This window comes from Helobdella robusta (genome assembly GCF_000326865.2).
Source record: "Helobdella robusta unplaced genomic scaffold HELROscaffold_15, whole genome shotgun sequence".
NCBI lineage: Eukaryota > Metazoa > Annelida > Clitellata > Rhynchobdellida > Glossiphoniidae > Helobdella > Helobdella robusta.
In genome coordinates this window covers 868575-890641 of record NW_008703839.1, presented here as the reverse complement: position 1 = coordinate 890641, position 22067 = coordinate 868575, and the positions used below count along the sequence as shown (strand labels likewise).

The window sequence follows — 22067 nt, the reverse complement described above, 5'->3', positions numbered from 1 at the left end:
AAAATAAAACAGTATAAAAAATTCAATAAACAAAATTATTTAAAACATTTAAATAGCAAGCATCCTAAACTAGCAAATTGATTAACTTAATTAACGAATTAAAGATAGCCTGTATTTAGAGAGTTTAGTCCGATAAATAAAATAAATAAATTAATGAATTTAAAGTGATTCGGTGGACTGAAAAATGTGAAGCACGTGTTGTGCTAATATAAGTACTATAACGAGGGCAAGTATGTTAAAATAATGTTAAATGAGTAAAAAATATTTCTAGTAAAAAATAATTGAACATTATTTCATTTTAAAATTTTTATTAACTATTAGTAGTTGACTATTTTTCAATAGTTATTTTTGTTACCAGGGTATCGGAGTCAGAAGTTATTGCTGGAGCCGGAGTCTATAGTATTTAAGTGGTCGGATATTTTTCATCCAACTCCGTCACTCCGGAGAGTACTATTAAAAATTTGATAAAAAACGATTATATATATTCTAAAAATAACTTTTCAAATTTGGGTGGCAATCATTTTTAAGGTTGATAATGGATGTAACCAAAAATATGTGTAAAATTGTTATAACCATCATATTTTCACTCGCAAGTTACCAATAATTGAAAAACACCTCAATATAAAAAACTGCTTATTTGAATTTTTTGTATTACATTATTTATCTGTTACAGTTAATGTAAAAAAATATGCAAAAATATAGTCATATTAAGGAAAAATTACTTTGAAAATAAATTTTACTACATGATAAAAATTTAAAAAAAGCTAGTTTCATGTTGTGATTTGAATCAATTTCTTTAAACTAAGAGGGGGTTCCCAAAACAAAAAAATTAGCTAGGGCCAAGGCAGAATTAAACCGTTTCAATTCTTCTCAATTAAATTATATTGAAATAGGTAGACAAGCATTGAAAAGATAACAAACTGTTTAAAAATAATAATTTCAGTTTCTCCAAAAAAATGTCTGGCCACGCAACTGTAGGACTGTAATTTTATGCAGTGACGGATTCAGAATTTTGCTGTAAGGAATGATTTCCAAAATCAAATTCTAGTGACGACATTTTTGTAATTCTCGTTTCGGTGAGTTTCAATATTTTCTTTTTTTATAGTCTGTAGTCTGGGGAAAATATTCATTAGCGCATCTTCCTCTGGATCTGCCACTGGTGTTGTGATAACGTTTCGTTAACATTACCCCACCTTAGCCTGTTAGTCACTAACATAAGCGTTATTTTTCTATTCTTATGAATAGGGGACTAACCTATCAAAATGAATGAGCCTCATCTTTGCCCGCTGTCTTTCATGATCTTGGGACCTCTAGGTTACGTCATTTATTTTGTTAATGATCCTGTATGGACCTCCCCAATTTATTTGGAGTTTTTGGCAACACCGTAAGTTGTACGGCCAGATGAAGTCATTTTTTTAAACCCTGAGCTACTGTTTTTGAAGTCATACCGAGTTTTGATATTTTCCGTGTCTTTTTTGTACTGATTCGCCCGTTTCGGTAGATATCGTCTAATTTTTGACAAATTCTTTTGACGAATTTAGTCACTGGTTGGAAACTGCCAATCACTCCGCAATCCTTTACTCTAATTAAGTTCTCCACTACATTTATTATTTTGATCGGAATTCTGCCGCTTTTTGACCTCTACCAGACATTTTCTAACAATGATATACGGTACTTTGGACGTCGGCGTAGGTTTTACCAGGACAATTTGTTGGGTCTTGTATTCACTGTTTTTCAGTTTTGCCTCAATGAGACTTGTTAATACCATATCACCATCGACCGTTACCTGAACGCATTTTGGTTGTCTGTTTTCCGTAACCATTTCCGTGTTTTTACATTTTAAATAAGTTTTTCCAGATCCAGGTAGAAGCCGTACTTCATCATCAAGTCTGCTACCAGGAATGTGCCCTCAAACTCCAGGTCTTCCATCTCTACAGTGCAGAACACTTCTCCATAAACAGGCACCGTTTTTCCAGTGGCGGTTCAAAATAGGTACTTGCTAGATTTTTCTTGATTCGGATCTATTGCCGTATCTTGTCTAATAATAGACCTAGTTGCTCTTGTATCGATGGCAATCCGGCATTTACGTAGATCTATTTTTCCATCCACCCAAGTGTCATCTCGGTCACGATTCAGCTTCAGAACATGAAAAACACGGCCGGGGGCGTTTGTTTTCTTAACTAACCTAGACACCGTAAAGTTGGCTTTTACTAGTTTTCCCGACGTGTTAGCTGAAGACGTTTCAATCATGGGGATGACAACTCTTTGAAAGTTAGTTTTTCTCGTATCGTTCCATTGATAGGCGTTACTTCTCTGGAGCCTCTTAATATTTCCTGACATGCCCATTTTTCACAGGTCCAGCATTCTGGTGGTTTGTAGTCTCCTGTTGTTGAAACGATCCTTCGACACCTATTTTCTTCATGTCTTGTGCTAGTTGTTGAGCATTTTCCTCTTGTTTCTGCATACGGTGTCCAAGCTGTGTTAAGTAGAGGTCTCAGTATATTTGTTTCCATAGTGTCGGTCTAACCCGTTGGTTAGAATCTCGAAGTTATCACGGTTTTTGGCGGGAGTAGATTGTTATGCCTCCAAAGCGGAGCCTTCTAGTGCGTGCCGTCGCTTGTTTTTTCGTGTTCCACCCGTAGCTGTAGCTGTGTACTGTTGCTTAAAACTGAGTCTGGTAGCTTTCCCCAGGGTGTGACACCGTCAAATGTTGATACTTTTATTGACTTGACGGCGGCGTACCCATGTATGTGGCTTCTTTTTTTATTTCTAGTTTTCGGGTAATTTTCTCTATTTTTCGCTGATGCTTCTGTTCTAATTCGTCGATTCTTTTGTTTAATTCTGGTCAATTTTTTGGCTTAACTCGACAAATTGCTGGTCTATTTTATCAATCTGTTCATTTAATTTTCTTTAAAGTCTCTTGTTTGCTGTTCTATCACATTGATTATTCCTTCGAACCTGTCGTTTAGTTTCGTTCTGAAATCTTTTGATTGCTGGTCGATCTTGTGGTTTATTTCCGTTTTAAAATTTTTTGATTGCTGGTCGATCTTGTTTAGTTTTTCTGCATGTTGATCGAATCTTCTATTGAAATTGGCTTTTAATTCAACTACCATTTGTTCTATAGGAATTGGAAAGTGGAAATTATCCGGTTTGAGACCTTCGATTATGAAAGTGTCTCTTAGGCGGTTCATCAAAACTACTTTTGCTTTTAACGAGTCGACGTTTCGTTGCCATAGTTCTTTTCTCAGAATAATATTATCAAGTTCTTTTAGCGCTGGCATTCTTTATTGCAGAAAATTTCGATACTGCCATCACCAATGTTATAACTTTGAAGATCTCTAAATTTCCAGCACCATTGTTGTAGCTTCCAACGGTCGTCAAGTGTTCGTTATTCCGTAGGTTCAAAATTTTCGGTAAATGTACACAACTGTTTCATACGCAAACTTTGTTGAACGTTTATTTGAATGCCAACAGTAATAGAAACACTAAACTAATCCAAGTAACTACATAAATCACAATTACAACTTTGCATCAAACCTTGCTACTAAAAACCTCGCTAAAAACCTGTTTTCTCTTCACATAACACATGTCGATTTTATATATTCCGTTTTAGCATCGATTCGATATTTTTTTAACAATCTTCTATGGTCTACAATCCAAAGATTACAAATATAGCAAAAATAACAATAATTAGGATTACAAATAATTCAGCGCAATTTTATCATTCTGGTTGTTATAACAATATATAAAATAAAATTAACCAAAAATAAACAATTAAAGTGATTGAATTCAAATGTGTTAAAAATATCTTTTATTTAGTAGTAGTCTTCAAGTAAAATTAAAGTTATTAATTAAGATGTCGGACTTCAATACCCTGGTTGTTAAAGTTGCAACACTTTTATTTAAAATTATTTTTTATGATAATTTTTTGATGACATATTTTCTACTTTAAAAATCGCTATTTTAACGTTGTTTTTATTTCTTTGTTTTTCAATTTGCACCTTTTAGCGTTTTTTATTCAATGAAATTTTTGTTCTAAAATAAGTAAGTTATTTTTTGATGGTAAAATCAGTTATTATTAAACTACACTTATTTGTAAATAAAATTTTCAATTTATTTTTTTCTCTTTCATTTAAAACTAAAATATGTTTGCTTTTAATACTAGCTTCGAATGAAAAAATGTAAACTTGAGGTTAATTATAATTTTTTATTTTTTTTTATTTGATGGATGACCAAAAAAGTTAAACTTGTGGATAGACCACTCTTAACTAAAAAATTCTAACTATAAACGTAACAGAAACATAAACACACACATACATCATACTATTATTCATATCATAAAACTGTTATGTTTCCTATACCAAACGGTAACAATGTAGTCCACAAACCACTGGGAGCTCTCACACACACACACACACACAAACATACATCACACCATTATTCGTATCATAACATAATACTGTTATATTTTCTATACCAAACGGCAACAATATAGTCACAACTGAGACTGAAAATTCGCTACTAAGAACATTAAAATTAAAAATAATAGTTATGGTAGTTAAAATAGTTTAGTAGTTACTATCTACTACAGTTAACGACTTTTTTATAAGTTGATAAATACTGTAATTAACCAATTTTTATAAGTAGGTGACTAATGTAATTAACTATTTTTTATAGGTTAGTAACTACTATAATTAACTACTTTTTATGAATGGGTAACCAATAAGGTTTACCAATTTTTATGAATAGGTGACTACTGTGGTTAATCATAATCACGTTTCATAAATAAGTAACTACATTAGGTAACTATTTTTATAAGAAGTTAACACATCCTATTAAATCAAATACGTTATATTAGGATATTACACATACATATATACACATAGTATCTATGTACGTATTCGTGGGTTGCATTTTTCTTTTATAACATAGATAAAACGTACAAACGACTGAATTTATCGTAAAAGCTTTTGAGCGGAAAAACCTGAGGCGTAGCATTAGCAAGCATTGAATGCATCAATACTTACGATTTGTTGACGCATTGAATTTTCATGTTTGTGCTACATCAAATGCAGATTAGTTTGCAGACTATCATTTTCTGAATGTTTTTAATAATTGTTCACCAAATTAAATGCAGCACTTGATACAAAACTATTTTTTTAAAGTGCTTTTCGATCATTTTGCTAAACTTATAAACAAATAAATTTAATCTGATTAAAAGTTTTTTCATACTGCTGTAATTAAACTGCCATTAAATTATTTTTATCGCAATTTGTTTAAAACAATAATTAGAAGCCAAAAATTAAAATCAGTTGTAAAATCTATAATTTAATCTTAAGTTTTATTATAGATCCCTTTTTGACTGATTGAATTAAGTAAATGCGTGATTATAATTTAGAGTTTTAAAAAATTACTAATCTAATTTGTAGACCACGTTTTTTAACAAACTATAATTTGAAAAAATAAATTTCTATTATTTCATTATTGTTCATGCTGTTAAACATATCTATAATTTCACAAACAGATTCAAAATATTTATTTATATAAACATTTAAAGTGACGCCATTGCAACTAGTCTCATCAATTGCATGACAAGTTTTTTGGCAGGATTTGTCATTTTCTCGGTTTTAGGTTACATGAGTCACAAATCTGGGAAACTAATCCAAGATGTGGCTACAGAAGGTAAACATTGTATGCAAAATCATACAACAGATAATAAAATTGAATGAATGAATTAATTAATTTGAACTAATAAATAAACATTAACATTAGTTTAAATATAAATAGCTTACACAACTTCTGAGTTTAATTGATTTAGGTCCGGGTTTAGTGTTTGTGGTGTATCCGGAAGCTATTGCCACTTTACCATTTTCTTCTTTTTGGTCAATTGCATTTTTTCTTATGCTTATAACATTAGGACTTGATAGTTCGGTATGTATAAAAATGTTATTATTAATTAGAATGAAATGCTTTTTTCAACCATTAAATAAATTTAACATACAGTTCGGAGGTTCAGAAGCAATTATAACAGCTCTCAGTGACGAGTATCCACTTATCAAAAACAACCGGGAGATTTTTATTGCATGTCTTTTCACATTTTATTTTTTTGTTGGACTGCCCAGCTGCACACAGGTTTTAAACATATTTGTTTATATGAACTAGCAGAATATGATTTTTCAGTGACTTTTAATGTTATTTGAAAAAATTTAAATGGCTATAAACATCGTTCATTTTAAATGAAACGTTTAATGTGAAATGCAAAAGTATGTATTTGTGAGTACGTACAAAGGTAGTAGATGAATTTTTTTAAAAATGATTTAGTGCGTCTATTCTTTCTATTGAGCTACAATCTTTTGTTAATTTGAAATATTTAAACAGACAATAAATTTATATCAGTTTATTTGTCAAAAAATTTGTATTTTAAACTTTTGTTTTTAGTTATTAAAGGTTTTAAGTTGCTGGTTAATTGCTATATAATTGTCATAAAAGTCAAACATTTTGTCAACATGTCTACAATATTTTTACATTATGACATGTAAATAGGGTGCAAATGTGATTCTCACTAATGGATTAAGTAACCCGTGTACATATATCAAGTTATCGACTGTCTATTTGTAGAATCTGTTTTCTATAAAAATTGCACATATTTTAAGGCATCATGTTACACGTTATTCAACAGATATTGATTAATGAAAAGTTTGAATAAATTTTATAGTTTAATAGGCACTTTGGCAGATGATGATTTTACGACATTTAAAGCAATATTGGTATCAATTGATGGTTTAGTAACGATATTTTTTGGTTTGCTTACACTTCTACATTTGATCCTGTTATATTTGATCCAGGTCACTTGGACCTGAGTACACTTTATTCCCATGTTCAATCTCAGCTATACTTGATCTTGACTCACTTGATGTTGCTTATATTTCTTATGCTTATAATCCTGACTACTCTTGGTCACCATTCCATTACATTTAATCCAGAATTTCAGATTTTTGTGATATATATATAACATAGAAAACCAACATTATATAACATTGAGCAGTCAATAATAAAATGTACAAAATTAGCAAGCGTTTACATTTTAACTATCTCCTACGACAATCGATAATAGCTGATCTAAAGATTGTCAATTTCAAACAGGAAGTCGGTTGTGAAATTGGCCGAATAAAGCAACAACTGGAATGAAAGCAAGATATGAAATAGCCGCCTTAAATCACGTTACTGCGAGAATGTTAAATGCGCTTGTGATTGACGGAGAAACATTTACAAAACCCTATTCGAGATAGAAGCAATCAGCCATAATAGGAAGACAGACAGCGCTAGTACTAGCTGTACGAGGCCCCGCAGTGGAAGTACTGCAAACAATTTCTGAGAAGAAACCATTCAACTTCGCAACCTTAATAATGCGTCAAACTTATGGTATGAGAAAAGGCACATAAAGCAGACATAAAAGACCCAGCTCAGGAACAGAACACTACGGCCGAGAAAAGAAACACAACAGCTATCACAAGATATAGAACGACTGACTGACTCTGTCCTCTTACCCATTATCAAACTATGAGCATAAAAATGATGCTGCGCTGGAAACGTTTATCAAAGCCCACCGTGATTTAGAGCTTTGCCAAAATATTTTGCTAGCAGATAAACGCAGCATCAAAAATGCTATTGTGTATGGCCTTACCTTCAAAGCGGAAAAAACAAGCGTCAAAAACTAATATAAAAGTACACCTATTACATGAGGAGTATTCGTATCAAAAAGTAGCCAAAGAAAACCCAAACAAAGTCATATCAACACGCTGGAATTGCCGGAAGAATGGCTACATACGACGGTTTTGCAGATAAAGTGTAGGAAACAATGGCTATCAACATACAGAAAAAAATATTTCAACATGCTGGAATTGCAGGAAAAAGGACCATATATCGTTGGTTTTGCATACAAAGTGGAAAACACAATGGCCATCAACAAACAATGAAATATAAAATAGACGAGGATATCTCCTCGTTACAGTCTACGCCGCTAACAAGTATTCGGGTAAACAAATAAAAGCCAATTTCATGGGGTAAAAAGTTGGATGAAGGACCTAACGCCCCAGTACCATAATAAACTTTTCTAGATTATACCGGAATTGCAATGATTTTTGGCTAGACGGGAAAGTTGGCTTTCAAAATAGTAAGATTGCTATCGATACAAGATCTATTCTAAGAAGAAACTTAGTTTCACACCACAACATAAAAAGTACAACAGATATACATTACATACAGCCACTGGGTGAACAATACCTATTTAGGGGAAAGTCAATTTGATATCCATTAGAAAGGCATGGCATTCGAACGGTCTTTCCTTACAATATATATAACATGGTTTTAATATTGATTTAGAGTAGCGTTTTCTCAGCTGGAGAATAATAAAAATAATAATAAGAAGTACGTAAGTGAAACGTATCCAAATGATCCAAGACTGAAATACCAAAATTTATGAGAAAGTTTAACATTAGGTGGCAACCCAGAGAAGTAAAAAATTTACTTGATCGAACCAAAAATAGCTATACAAATTTCCAACATCCTCATTGGAAAAAGCCTTAAAGAAATCAATGCAAAGGGGTTTGTTCCGATCGGGTGTTAAGTGGCAGAACATTTCGTCAAAATCAAGAAATGACCATGACATCTACTTATAGCTAAACCGAAGCAACTAAACCCAGTATGACTCAAAAGGAAATAATGCAGATTTAAAAAAAATGACTTGGTGTGGTTATACAACCTATATAGAATTAAAGAACAGTCTCCCAAATTTTAACGAGATTCGGAAGGGCCATACTGAGTCATTTTCCGATTAATTGAGGCTGTAAACTGCATTCATAAACACCGAACGACGACATCAAAGATGAAAGTCCTTCACGTAAACAGGCTAGCTAGCTCCTTGCAACATCGATAATAACATTTGATTGTTAAAGGAACTTAACAATCTCAAGAGGGAGTAATGTATAATATAGAGTAAAAACTATCTTATAATTAAATTATTCATTTATTTTTTGTTTTATTTTCTATGATTGTAAACCTCCGTGTTCACCATTATTTACAACTACTGAGGGATATATATAAGAAACGGATGATTGAATGAAAGCAGGTAGTTGGAGAGCTGTTGGATTATTGAGTCGAACTGTAAATTTTTGGAGATCATGTGACATTTAACTTATTTTTATGATTCGATACTAATTCTGTGTTGGTATTACAGTTGGCATTCAAATAAATGTTTAAACAAGTCTGCGTTTTAAAGAGTTGTGTTTATCTACCAGAAATCAGTAAACTAAATGTGAATAACTTGATTATAATACAACTACTACTACTACCACCAACAACAATGACAATATTATTACGATTATTAATAGATTAATATTGTAATAAAAAAAACGTAAAATACAAAAAAAAATTGTAAAATTCTAGCTGTTGTAAAAAGTTTATTTGGTCAATGATCCTAAAATTATTACAGAACACTTTAACACGGTATATGTAACGATAATAAAGGAATACTAAAGATATTGTTATAACTGGTCGGTCAACGACGAGTTCGTTTAATCCCATTGAAAAATAAAGACAAAATAACTTCCAAATTATTGATTTAATTATGTACAAAACAATAGTCGCTTAATTAATTAATTAATTAATCAAACAATAATCCACGCTTAGTAATTTTACTAATAAAAGTTAATGTTCATAAACTATCAAATTAACGTTCAAAAACTATCGTTTTCCGAATAACAATTCACTAACGTTTATCGTAAATACAATAAAAAACAATCAAATATCAAATATTGCTGTCTACACTAACAACCAATCGCTTTCTAATATCAAATATTCAACAACAACTGTTCAATATCTCGCATCCCGTTTTCGTTTTACTGACGCTTCTCGAACGTCCTAGGTATCTCGCTGTCGGAAGGTTCTAGTTCCTCCTCGAACTATGCGTTCAAAACAACACTAGCCCTCTAGCGAATATATTTGTGACGGTTATAACACTACCCCTATTTTCGGTTCTGTTCGTCCCGTTCTTGAATTCGGTAGACGATGTCGGTCAATCGGGTTATGATCTGATAAGGCCCTTCCCAATCTCGCTGAAGCTTTGGAGACCGTCCTTTTTTCCCATTAGGGTTATACAGCCATACCAAATCATTGGCGTTGAATCCAGCAGTGCTTTTCTTTTGATCATATCGAGTCTTGGTTGAATCACTATTCTTCTTCAACTTCAGGCGCGTGTATTGGTGAATGCTGTTTAACCGCCGACAGAGATTGTCCGCATAATTTGTTATTGATTGTGGGGCCTCAGGTGGTACGCCAAATTTTATTGTTTTTCCAAAAAGAATTTTTGAAAAAGTCTTCCCAGTAGTTGTGGTGTGGATGGCACTTCGATATGCCATGAGGAACTGTGATATTCGTCAATCCCAGTCTTTTGGGTTTTCGTCAACTACCTTGGCCAAATGTTCAATTAGTGTTTGGTTGAAACGTTCCACCATCCCATCTGACTGAGGGTGGAGAGGAGTTGTTCTTGTCTTCTTTATACTCAGCAGTTGACATAGCTTACCAAACAGTTGCGACTCAATGTTTCAACCTTGGTCTGAATGCAGCTCCATGGGAACACCACATCGACTGATCCAGTTCATTACAATCTCTTCAGCGATGGTACAAGCCTCCTGATTTGGTATCGGATACACTTTCGGCCACTTGCTTAAATAGTCCGCTACAATCAGAATGTAACGGTTTCCATTATTTGATTTAGGAAATGGTCCGGCGAAGTCGATGGCAATTCTTTCGAAGGGCCCACCAACACTATAGATTTGCATTATTCCTCGTAATCTTCTTTTGGGACCTTTCACTGATGCGCACGTACTACATTTTCGACACCAACTTTCCACATCTTCTCAAGCGTTAATCTTATAGAGCTTCCCACGTATTTTGTCAAGCGTATTGTTAACTCCAAGATGTTCTCCTGATGAGCCAACATGCATTTCCTTAAGAATTTCTGCGATTTTATTCCTAGTTACCATAATCTGCATGCGATGTTTCGATCCAACTGTTGATTACCATTTCCGCTTAAGCAACCCATCTTCCAAATGCAAAGAGTCCAAATGAAAAACGTAGAAAAAATGTTGAAAACATGAAAAGTATTGAAAATAAAATACAGTAATGGTATAAAAAGGCAAATAAATAAAGTAATATGTTGATGGACTAGATAATTACTTAGTAAATTAGTGAGATGATCGATAAGTAAAAGGTAAACTAGATTGAGTAAATGGTAAAGTTTTATTGAGTGCTAATATGTTTGAGGTGTCTTTTGATGAAGGTTTTTTCCTGATATGTTTAATGAGTGGCGACTTGATAGTTATGCTTGCGTTGACGAAGGTTGTGAGTAGTAGTTTTGATTGGTGGTAGTAGAGGATGGATGACGTGGTTGTTATTTTCTTGAACAGTCTTTGTGTGTTGAATATCTGAGTGATGGTAAGTATGATGCAGGTAGATAGTTGAGGCAAATTAGTTTTTTGATGAGAGATTGTAGTTGAATTTGTTGTGTAGAAAAACCAGACCAGGAGAGAGCTGCAAATTTAATATGCGAAATGATAAGTTATTCGGAGATGTCGAATAATTTGATGCCTCTGAGACAATATTATTATTAATATTATTATTATTACTGCCCAATACTCCGCACATACCTCCACAAATTAATAACCAGTTGTTGGAAAACCGCAACAATCCCAACCTGCTGGCGAAATTGTTTAACAATCTTAATTTATAAAAAAGAAGATCCAAACTATTCGGCTAACTTTCGCCCCATAACGTTACAGCCAAAACCATCAAAAATTTTTCAATTTTACTAAAAAACAGATTGTACGATTTCTTGAACAAAAACAAATTCATTATTACAAACACGCAAAAAGGATTCTATCCGACAATTGATGGTCTGGCGGAACACACCCAAATGTTGACTCATTTGATGAAAGATGCAGAGACATAAACGCCCAATAATCGTCGCACTACTGGATCTCCGAAACGCGTTCGGGGAAGTGAGTCATCATCTCATCAACTAAATTCTGCTTCACCATCATGTACCGAAATAATTTAAAGATTTAATATCATCAATATATTCCAACTATGCTATACCGGTATCGATCGACGGACAGTTCACACCATTGCTACCGGTAAGAAAAGTGGTGCTTCAGGGAGATCCTTGCTCGCCGCTGTTGTTTAATCTATGTTTTAGCCCTCTAATGAAAATTTTAGAAAATGAGGAATTTAAACAGTGCAGTTATCTTTGGGGTCCAACCTCTGATGTGAAAGCTAGATCATGGCTGATATTGACTGGGGTGCAAGTTGCATGCGAGACCAAGTAGAATCGGTTGACGGTATCAATTATATTTGGCACATTTGGGGATCAAGTAAACGGAATCAAGTGTAACGAGTTCAAAAGTAAGCACACAATCTTTTGACCATACGACTTCTGTATGACCTAATTTGTGAACACAAGGTGAAGCGGTTAATGCAATTTTTAAGAAATGTTCCCACTGTTGGTGTGTGATTCGATCCGCAACTCTATTACAGCTTTTGATTGTAAGATATGCTAGCTAATTATATCTAATACAAAATTAAAACTCTGCATAATTTTGTTTATAGAAAAATAAAAATTTAATTGACAAAAGTCTTGAGAATTTTTCTTAACTTTTTTGTTATGAAACAATTTTTTCCTTTTTTAAATTGATAATGTTTCCATTTAAATCATAAGGAGTTATTTAAAATATTAAAATAAAAATAACTTTCAAAAACCCCTGAAGGGCGGGGCATACGTAGTGACACTTCTGGATAAGTATGCCGCTGGCTTTTCCATCTTGTTTGCGGTTTTTTTTGAAACTTTGGCAGTATCTTATTTTTATGGTAATATAATTTTTTTATTGCTTTTTATTCATTTCTATTACGTTTTCAAAGAAATAATCTTGTATGTAATATAAATGAAACAATAATAAACAATCGTTAGCGATTGGGCGACACGATGATGTAGCGGTAAAGTGCCTGGCACTGCTATTGCAGTGACCAGATTTGATTGCAAAGAGATCTCTCGCCTATCACATGCAAGGTGTGTGATGCGTCGTTTCACGTGTAGTTATATGCACTGTATGTTTGATGTTGATGCCTCCGAGAATTGTTGATGAGAGATTCGTAATAACAACAACAATAAAAACAACAACAAAAATAATGATACTAATGATAATTTAATGGTATTTTTTCATTTTCTTACAATTTATATAAAGGAGTAGAAAGATTTGCAGATGACATAAATTCTATGCTTGGATATAAGCCTGGAGTATACTGGAAAATATGTTGGAAATATGTTTCTCCACTTTTTTTGCTGGTTAGATTTATAAGACTGAAAACTTACTTTGATAGCTATTTTATTTATTAGTAAATCTTTTGTGCATATTTGATTGAGTTCAATCGATATAATAGTGAATTTTATTATTTTTAACTCATTGTTTTTTATGGCGGAGTTTCGTCTGTTTTGTAATTGTTTTACAGCGAACTATCAATTGGCTGCCGCAAAGTCAGTCACCCAAGAAACTCTTCTTGAATAAAGCAAAAAGCGGACTTCAAAAATGTAACATCAAAGCGCTTGACTTGAAAAAATGGCGGAAGATCGGTCTACATGGAAAAGGGTTTAACAAGTTTTCTGTTAGAATAGGCAAAAATGCTTCTTACCGGCGCCGACTCATCCTTCAGGCAGCGACATCAGGAAAACTAACACCAACTGTCTCTACTGGGAAAAACTATGCGCCTCAGACTTTGGATGGATGGATGGATGGATGGATGGATGGATGGATGGATGTTAGTGTTCATATGATTCCTATAATAGTGTTTCGATTATTATGTTGTGGTTTCTTAAGTTGTAATTTATTTTTTATTATTTTCTCGATCATTGCTGTCCAGTATCCATTGTTTACCAAGAGATTCGTGATTTTTTTCAATTCCGCATCACGTTTTTCTGTTTATGATGAGTGAGTGAAGGCGCGGTTTGACGAATGCTTTTGTTTGTTGTTTTTAAATTTTTCAGTGCATTCACTTTTTACATTGACACAAATGTCTTTTACACAGACTGCAGTTTCAAGGCAATGTTCATTGCGATGACGAAGATATCAAAAATATAAAAGGATTTATTGTTCTCATGGTCAATGGTAAAGTTCACTTTGGATTTGTTGTGAACAGTGATTGGTTCATTGACCTTGTTAGGATCTTCATAAGATATAAAAAAATTACATCGACATATCTTGCATATATGTGTGGATTGAGATGGGGGTTGTCTTGAAATGACCAATATAGAAGTGGCGAAAAAACAGTATATTATTCCGTTTTACAGCCTTGGATGCTGACAATCTGTTGCGTTGAGAGTCAACATCGTGTCGAAGGTTAGGCCTAGTAGTTTTGGGGTGTGCTCAAGCAGCAAAATTTGCCCATTGATCTTGACCTTGGGTGGTAGTAAAATTTGGCTGTGTGCGGCGTGAACAGTGTGATAGAAGATTTAAAAATAGAGATAATGAGATTTCGAGTTGAAAATAAATTGATGAGATTAGGAAGGTAATTGTTGAGACGTTGGATCAAAGTATCTACGTCTGGGCCGGTTGTGTAAATGGAAAAATCATCTGCATAAGATATGACCTTGATATTAAGCGGAGGTTTAGCGATGCACGACACATAGAAGTTAAAGAGCGCAAGTAACAGCACTGAACCTTGAGGCACGCCGGTATGGATGTTTTCTTGTTTTGATGATTGATTCCGGAATTCCGTTACAGCGGACCGACCATGTAGATAGTTTGACAGTCAGCATGCGATGGAGCCTGTTAACGAGGATTTTAAAGATCAGAGATGAGGATCCTGTGGTTGACCATGTTAAAAGCCTTGGACAGATCGATTGCAGCCAGTATAGTGTGGTGTGTCTGCCTTTTGTGATTAAAGCTTTTGGCAACATTCATTGAGATGAGATTTAGCGCAAATGCTGTTCAATATTCAGGACGGAAGCCGTGTTGGTGACTGGACGGGCTCAAATGTTCAGAGATAGTGGGGAGGAGATATCTTTTAAGAATCGTTGGATACTTTGGATACTCTGTGGATACTTGATCCACAGAGAATGTATGGTGGTCATGTAGGCTTTGGTGTTTAGCTAATCGTGTAATTGTGAGAGTGTGGCAATATTGCCAGTTTTTGGGTTGGAGGGCCTGAAAGCATCACGTTGACAGATGAGGTCGGTGATTCCCTTCGAAAACCCTGCTTCAGAACATAATAAAGATATATAGATAATATATATGCAACATCATTGTAAGTGGTTCTGCGTATGTCAGAGTTGCAATAATAAAGACTAAAAAAAAAGTTCAACGGTATACTTTTAAATATAATAATTCAGTAGATAATACTTAGGTTCAGACTGTCGTATATATACAGTTATAAGAAAGATCACCACATTTTCCGCATTGTTGAGTTTGTAACTTTACCATCATCAGTGTAATAGAGTTTATGATATTGTTTATATGTAGTTCATCTGGTATTTATAGTATTTTAAACAAAGAAACTATAAGTTCCATTGTTTCTTTGTGAGTAATTTCTTTGTTGGTAGGATCGTTACAGCCTTTTGTTGGATGTTTATTACAGGGTTTCTATTTTCTATTAATAAAGCCTCTGCCATTCTCAAATTGCTTATATTATGGTCTAATATTTTCCTTGTTATTTTTATTTGGTGTGAATCCATTAGATGTTTTTATTGCATCATTTTGTGTATGCATTGTTAACCTTCTTGATAAAATCGTAGTAGTAAATCCGATATAATCTGTGTTATGGTGCCTACAATCACCGATTCTACATTCATAAGAATATACTAGATGACTGCTCTTCGTAATCGATTCTGGTTCAGTATTGCAATTATTTTTAAAAACAAGGGATGAGGTTTTGTTGTTCGGGTAAAATAAATCCTAAGTTTTAATTTATCATTTTCATTGATAGTTTTTACATTACCGTTTACAATCCTTTTATTTTCAATATCACAAACTCTATTACACTGATGATGGTGAAGGTTACCGAAAAAAGCTCTTATGTAAATGTACATATAAAAAATGCAGTCTAAAATAAATAAAAATTTTATTATCAATTTGAATAAATTGAATAATATCGATAAAATAATTGTTCGAAAAATTGAAGAACATGTTACAAACTCAACAATGAGGAAAATGCGGTGATATATTTTAATAACTGTATAATATATATATATATATATATATATATATATATATATATATATATATACGCAAACATCGTTGAAAATAGAAGCCCATTATGCGTTAATAACTTTCTTTAGTAACAACTCAACACTTCTGAACTTTTCAAATTGATATTTTTTTAAAACGAACGACATGGTGAGGCTGTTTCGAATAATTCATCATCAGAGCCTATTTGAAAGTGAATATTGCAAAATATGAAATAAAAATAAATATTAAATGTACGTAAAATATAAGGGAATTATTAAAAATTAAAGAAGTGACAGGTTGTTAACCTTTGCTAGGGAAATTATATAAAGATGGTAGAAATAAACTTATATTGTAAAAATTTGAATGCAATTAAAAAGCGAACCATTATTAAAATAATGTAAAGTTAAATAAATTAATATTGCAATTTAAATAGTATAAAATTTAAAAACGAAGAGATAGAAATAAAACATAAGTTAGTCGAATGTAAACAATTATTGTTAAAAGTGGACAAGTATGGAAAGCTTGTGGAAAATTGCTAAAAATTTAATTTATTAAATATGTTAAGATATATATAGATAATTGTAAAATTATTGGAAATATTGACTATGCACTATCAAATAATGAAGTCAGCAAAACCGTGACATTAGTCTTATGACGAATGGTCACATGGTCATCGTTCATAGGTATCCCATCTTTAGGAGCCGACTCATACTCGTAGTGACATAGTGGTGGTAGTTCACGGTTGTTGATATGAATGGCACATTGTGGACTGTCCTATCTGTATTGTGAATAAAGATGGAGGGTATGGACGAATGTGTTCAATTGTTTATTTATAGAAAGTTTGTTGTTGTAAATGTGTAAAGCCTTTTTAATTTTAAGACGAACAGGATGCGATTCGTGTTCGTATTTTTGTGTTGGCGTTTAATAATGCTCTGGTTAGCGGCAAACCGTGAGTCTTAAACATATAATCTTTAATAGCGCCATTCTGTACGTGCATGGTGAGTCTTCTGGCCAGAGTAGTACGCGTATGCCCAACATAATTTTCCACAACACTGTGTGGCATAGAACAATTGAAGCTGTACACCACGCTACTCTGTTCCAAAATGCTTATGAAATGTGTTACTATTTTTTATTAAGTTGGATGTGCGGTTTGTTTTGTAATAAATAATGAGTTTTAGTTGATGTTCATCGTTACACATAGAAATATTAGATTTTATGATATTTTTGAGTTGAAATTCATCTATTTTGTAGTTATCATGCATTTAGTTGAGGTAGAAATTAATGTTGTTGTTTTTGTTGTAGTTAATGGTAGTAACGCTGCAGGTGTTGAGTTATTGATTTTATTTAATAACTTGTGAATAATGTTGTCAATTAACTTGTTAGGGTAATTATTGTTTATTAAAAATTGTTTGATTCTCACTAATTCACTATGAAAAATAGTATTATTGGATGAAGTTTTATATACTCTGTGCACAAAGTTATAAACAACATTGAATTTATATTTGTCAGGGCAATCTGAGTTCTAATTAAATACTTGACCTGAGTTTGTTGGTTTAACATAGACTTTCGAGGTTAATTGTTTTTCGTAATGCTTAATAAAACAGTCCAAAAATGCAAGTTCATTTTCTTTGCTAAATTCGATGGTGAATTTTAAATGGGAATTATTCTGGAATATATTCCGCAGACAATACACATCAGAAACAGTCCTGCAAATGATGAATATATCATCGACATAGCGTGCGTATATCAACGGTTTGTTCTCTAGGTCCTTATATATGCGAGTTTCTAAATCGGACATGTAATTTTATACTAATTAAATTGCAATATTAATTCATTTAACTTTTTATTAATATAATAATGGTTCGCTTTAATTGCATTCAAAGTTTTACAATATAAATTTATTTCTACCATCTTTATATAATTTCCCTAGCAAAGGTTAACCTGTCATTTCTTTAATAATTCCATTATATTTTACGTACATTTAACATTTATTTTAATTTCATATTTTGCACTATTTCATATTTATTTATTTTAATTTCATATTTTGCAATATTCACTTTCACATAGGCTCTGATGATGAATTATTCCAAACAGCGCTGTTAGCCTCACCACGTCGTTCGTTTTAAATAAATATCAATTTGAAAAGTTCAGAAGTGTTGAGTTTTTACTAAAGAAAGTTATTAACGCAAAATGGGCTTCTATTTTCAACGATGTTTGCATAAAAGAAAACCTCGTCCCTCAATACACATAAACACACACACACACACACACACACACACACACACACACACACACACACACACACACACGCACACTCATATATATATATATATATATATATATATATATATATATATATATATATATATGCATACATATATATATATACAGCGGCTCAGCATGATAAGAACGGTTGGTATTTTCCATTTTCTTCAAAACCATTGTGGACGCAAATGGGCTTCTATTTTCAACGAATTAATTAAAATTTTACCCCTAATTAACTAATTAGGGGTTAAAATTAATTAAATAATAAATAAATTAATTAAATTAACTTATTTAAAATTAATAATTAATTATTAATTAAATTAATTAAAATTTCACCCCTAATTTTCAACATTTAAACAAACAATGAAACATAAGTAAATTATTGTTTAAAAAAATATTAATTCAGATTATTGAAAAAATCGATTTTTACAACAGGTCAAAATGAAAGGAACAATTTTATTTTTATGTTTAAAGCAGCAGTTTTACAAATAGTATGCCCATTAAATTTCATCAAACGTTGTTTTGTTCACATTAAGCGCGTTTTAGACTGATTTGAAATTGATTAATAATGTTTTTCATTTTGGGTAAAATAAAAAAAAACTGAACAGGGACCAAACAATTCAAATTTTGACATTAAGATCCAAAAAATTATAGTCTGGACAAAATTTCAAAATCATTTAACGTTTCAAACTAAACACCCTCACAAGTTTTCAATTGGATTGAGATTAGGTGATAATGCTGGCCATGGTAAAACATCAATTTTATGGGTTTCTAGGAATTCTTTAGTGGCTTTAGATGTATGAATTAGGTTACTATCATGTTGATATATAAATTTATTTTTTTTCATGTTTTGACTGGGCAAAGGCATTATGAAAAAACATTTATATATGCCTGAGAATGTTGGCGTCCTTGAAGAGTTGGCAGTTGGCTTTTTCCTTTGAATGAGAAGGCACCATAAACCATGACTGACCCTCCTTTTTGTTGCCTTTTAATAAATTTTATTTTCTCTTTTCTCTCATCATGCCAATAGTTGTCATCTGGACCATCAAGATTACATTTTTTCATCAGAGAAGGTGACAAATTTCTATTTGTCATCCCAAACATGATCTTTTGCCCACTGCAATCGTTGCTTTTTATGAAATTTTGTCAGTGGCAATGATTTGATTTTTTTCTCAAATTTCAAATAATTGCTTTCCTTTAAATATTTTTTTACAGTGATGATACTACAGTCTAACTGTAAGTCATTTATCAACTCAACAGAACTGCTTGTACCTTCACAGGCTTTTTTAATTAGAAGTGCCTTTGTTTTTCTTGTTAGATTTTGTGGCTTGCCAGTACTTTTTTTTACTTTTTTTGGTTTCATAAATCAATGGATTTAAAAAAATTGAAAACAACTGTTTTAGAAACGTTTAATGATTTAGAAATTTTGCTCAGACTATAATTTTTGGATTTTAATGTCAAAATTTAAACTGTTTGGTCCCTGTTCAGTTTTTTCACTCTACTCATAATGAAAAACAATATTAATCAATTTCAAATCAGTCTTAATGTGAACAAAACAAAGTTTGGTGAAATTTAATGTGCATACTATTTGTAAAACTGCTGCGTTAAACTTAAAAATAAAATTGTTCCTTTCATTTTGACCTGTTGTAAAAATCGATTTTTTCAATAATCTGAATTAATATTTTTTTAAACAATAATTTACTTATGTTTCATTGTTTGTTTAAATGTTAAAAATTAGGGGTAAAATTTTAATTAATTTAATTAATAATTAATTAATTATTAATTTTAAGTAATTTAATTTTATTTATTTATTTATTAATAAATTTTAACCCCTAATTAGTTAATTAGGGGTAAAATTTTAATTAATTCGTTGAAAATAGAAGCCCATTTGCGTCCACAATGGTTTTGAAGAAAATGGAAAATACCAACTGTTCCTATCATTTTGAGCCGCACTGTTTATATGTATATATGTTGGTAAAAGACCATAATTATTACAATATTCTATAAATTCTACCGAATGTTTGGCATTAATATGTTTGTAGTTCGTTTTTTCGATTTTTCTCACTAAAGTTTTTTGGAGAACGTTTAGTTTATTAAAATTCAAAATAAACGTATTTTCCGAATTCATGCTGCAAATAAGGCCATATTTCAATTCCGAATGAATCATCACCAGTGCAAGTTGATTTATATAGGGAAATATTGACTTTGTGAAAATGAACTTAGATGGAAGTTAGGTGCCAGATATCTTTATTGGCTGGTTACCATTTCCACAAATAATAACCCTGGTTTGTATTAGTAAACAATATTAGTATAATATACGATAACAAAACCACAGACATTTAAGAAGTGAAGCGATATTTATTGACCGGAGAATACCGCAAATCAACAAGCAGCAAAAAATAGGATCATCATTACCGACCAGAAGATTATTATTGAAAACTTTACATCCAGTGAGAACGATCAGAACAAAGATATAATAAATGGACAGGACCAAGATATAATAAACGGACAGCTCAATATTGAAATATTGAAAAGCTCAACCGTAAACTTTCAAAAGCTATTTGGTAGATTTTATCAAATATTGCATCCCAATTATGGTCTCCTTCCAGCCATATTAATATATATATATATATATATATATATATGTAGATTTTCGCCGGGCGACATTCGAATTCCGCACCACGCGGTCCCGAACCGCGTCCGCATACGAATATCCACCCGAGCCTTCGCTTCGGCGGAGTCTTTCCTGGCCGGGATCCGCCACTCTACAATAGACCCTCTCAGGGTCTGAAAACACGGGCCGGGCGGAAGTTTGTTCGCGCCCTGCTTGTTGACTAGAGACGCCGACCTCGTCAACTATCAACAAGTCTTCTTCAACATCCATTATTTTAGGTAGAATAATTAAACCGAGCCAAACTTCAAGTGTACACTTCTTTTATTCAATAAAAGAAATAAAATAACAAACAAAATAATACAAATCAAACCTCTGTCTTTATTAAAACAAAACGATAAATCCAAAATTAATCTATTAATAATACAACTACCAAGCAAGAGACAAAACCTAAAATAAAAATAACAAACGACCCCTCCTCCTATATCTCAACTCGCGGCCTTTTATATGTTTTTACCGCCCTATCTACATAACGCTTTCTATATCATAGAAAATTCTATACTCCTATCTATACTCTTTTCCTATACTCAGAAAAGCGATACAGCACAGCAGCGTCGCATATATAGCATATCAAATAACAAAATATACATGCATAGAATGTCTAGTAAAATATATAGATATATATAGGCGGCACGCCTCAAAGACGCAATCATTATCATCACAATCGTCACAATTTCACAAAATATACAGGCGGCATATTTCAATCGCGCAATAATTATCATCACAATACAGGCGGCATATTTCAATCGCGCAATCATTATCATCACAATCGTCACAACTTCACATATATATTTATATATTTTGCATATATATATATATATATATATATATATATATATATATATATATATATATATATA

The 22067-nt window shown here is 32.2% G+C and overlaps 1 protein-coding gene across 1 annotated transcript in view; it reads left to right on the top strand.

Annotated features, from left to right (window-relative positions):
- The window catches only part of HELRODRAFT_74696 (hypothetical protein), a gene marked incomplete at both ends in the record, with an annotated part of 44593 nt that overhangs the window by 1090 nt on the left and 21436 nt on the right, over positions 1 to 22067 (top strand). The window contains 5 exons of the mRNA XM_009015067.1: positions 5558 to 5682; positions 5819 to 5931; positions 6004 to 6132; positions 12822 to 12921; positions 13296 to 13396. Coding sequence (XP_009013315.1) covers positions 5558 to 5682; positions 5819 to 5931; positions 6004 to 6132; positions 12822 to 12921; positions 13296 to 13396 — 568 coding nt within the window. The remainder of the gene's footprint in view (positions 1 to 5557; positions 5683 to 5818; positions 5932 to 6003; positions 6133 to 12821; positions 12922 to 13295; positions 13397 to 22067) is intronic.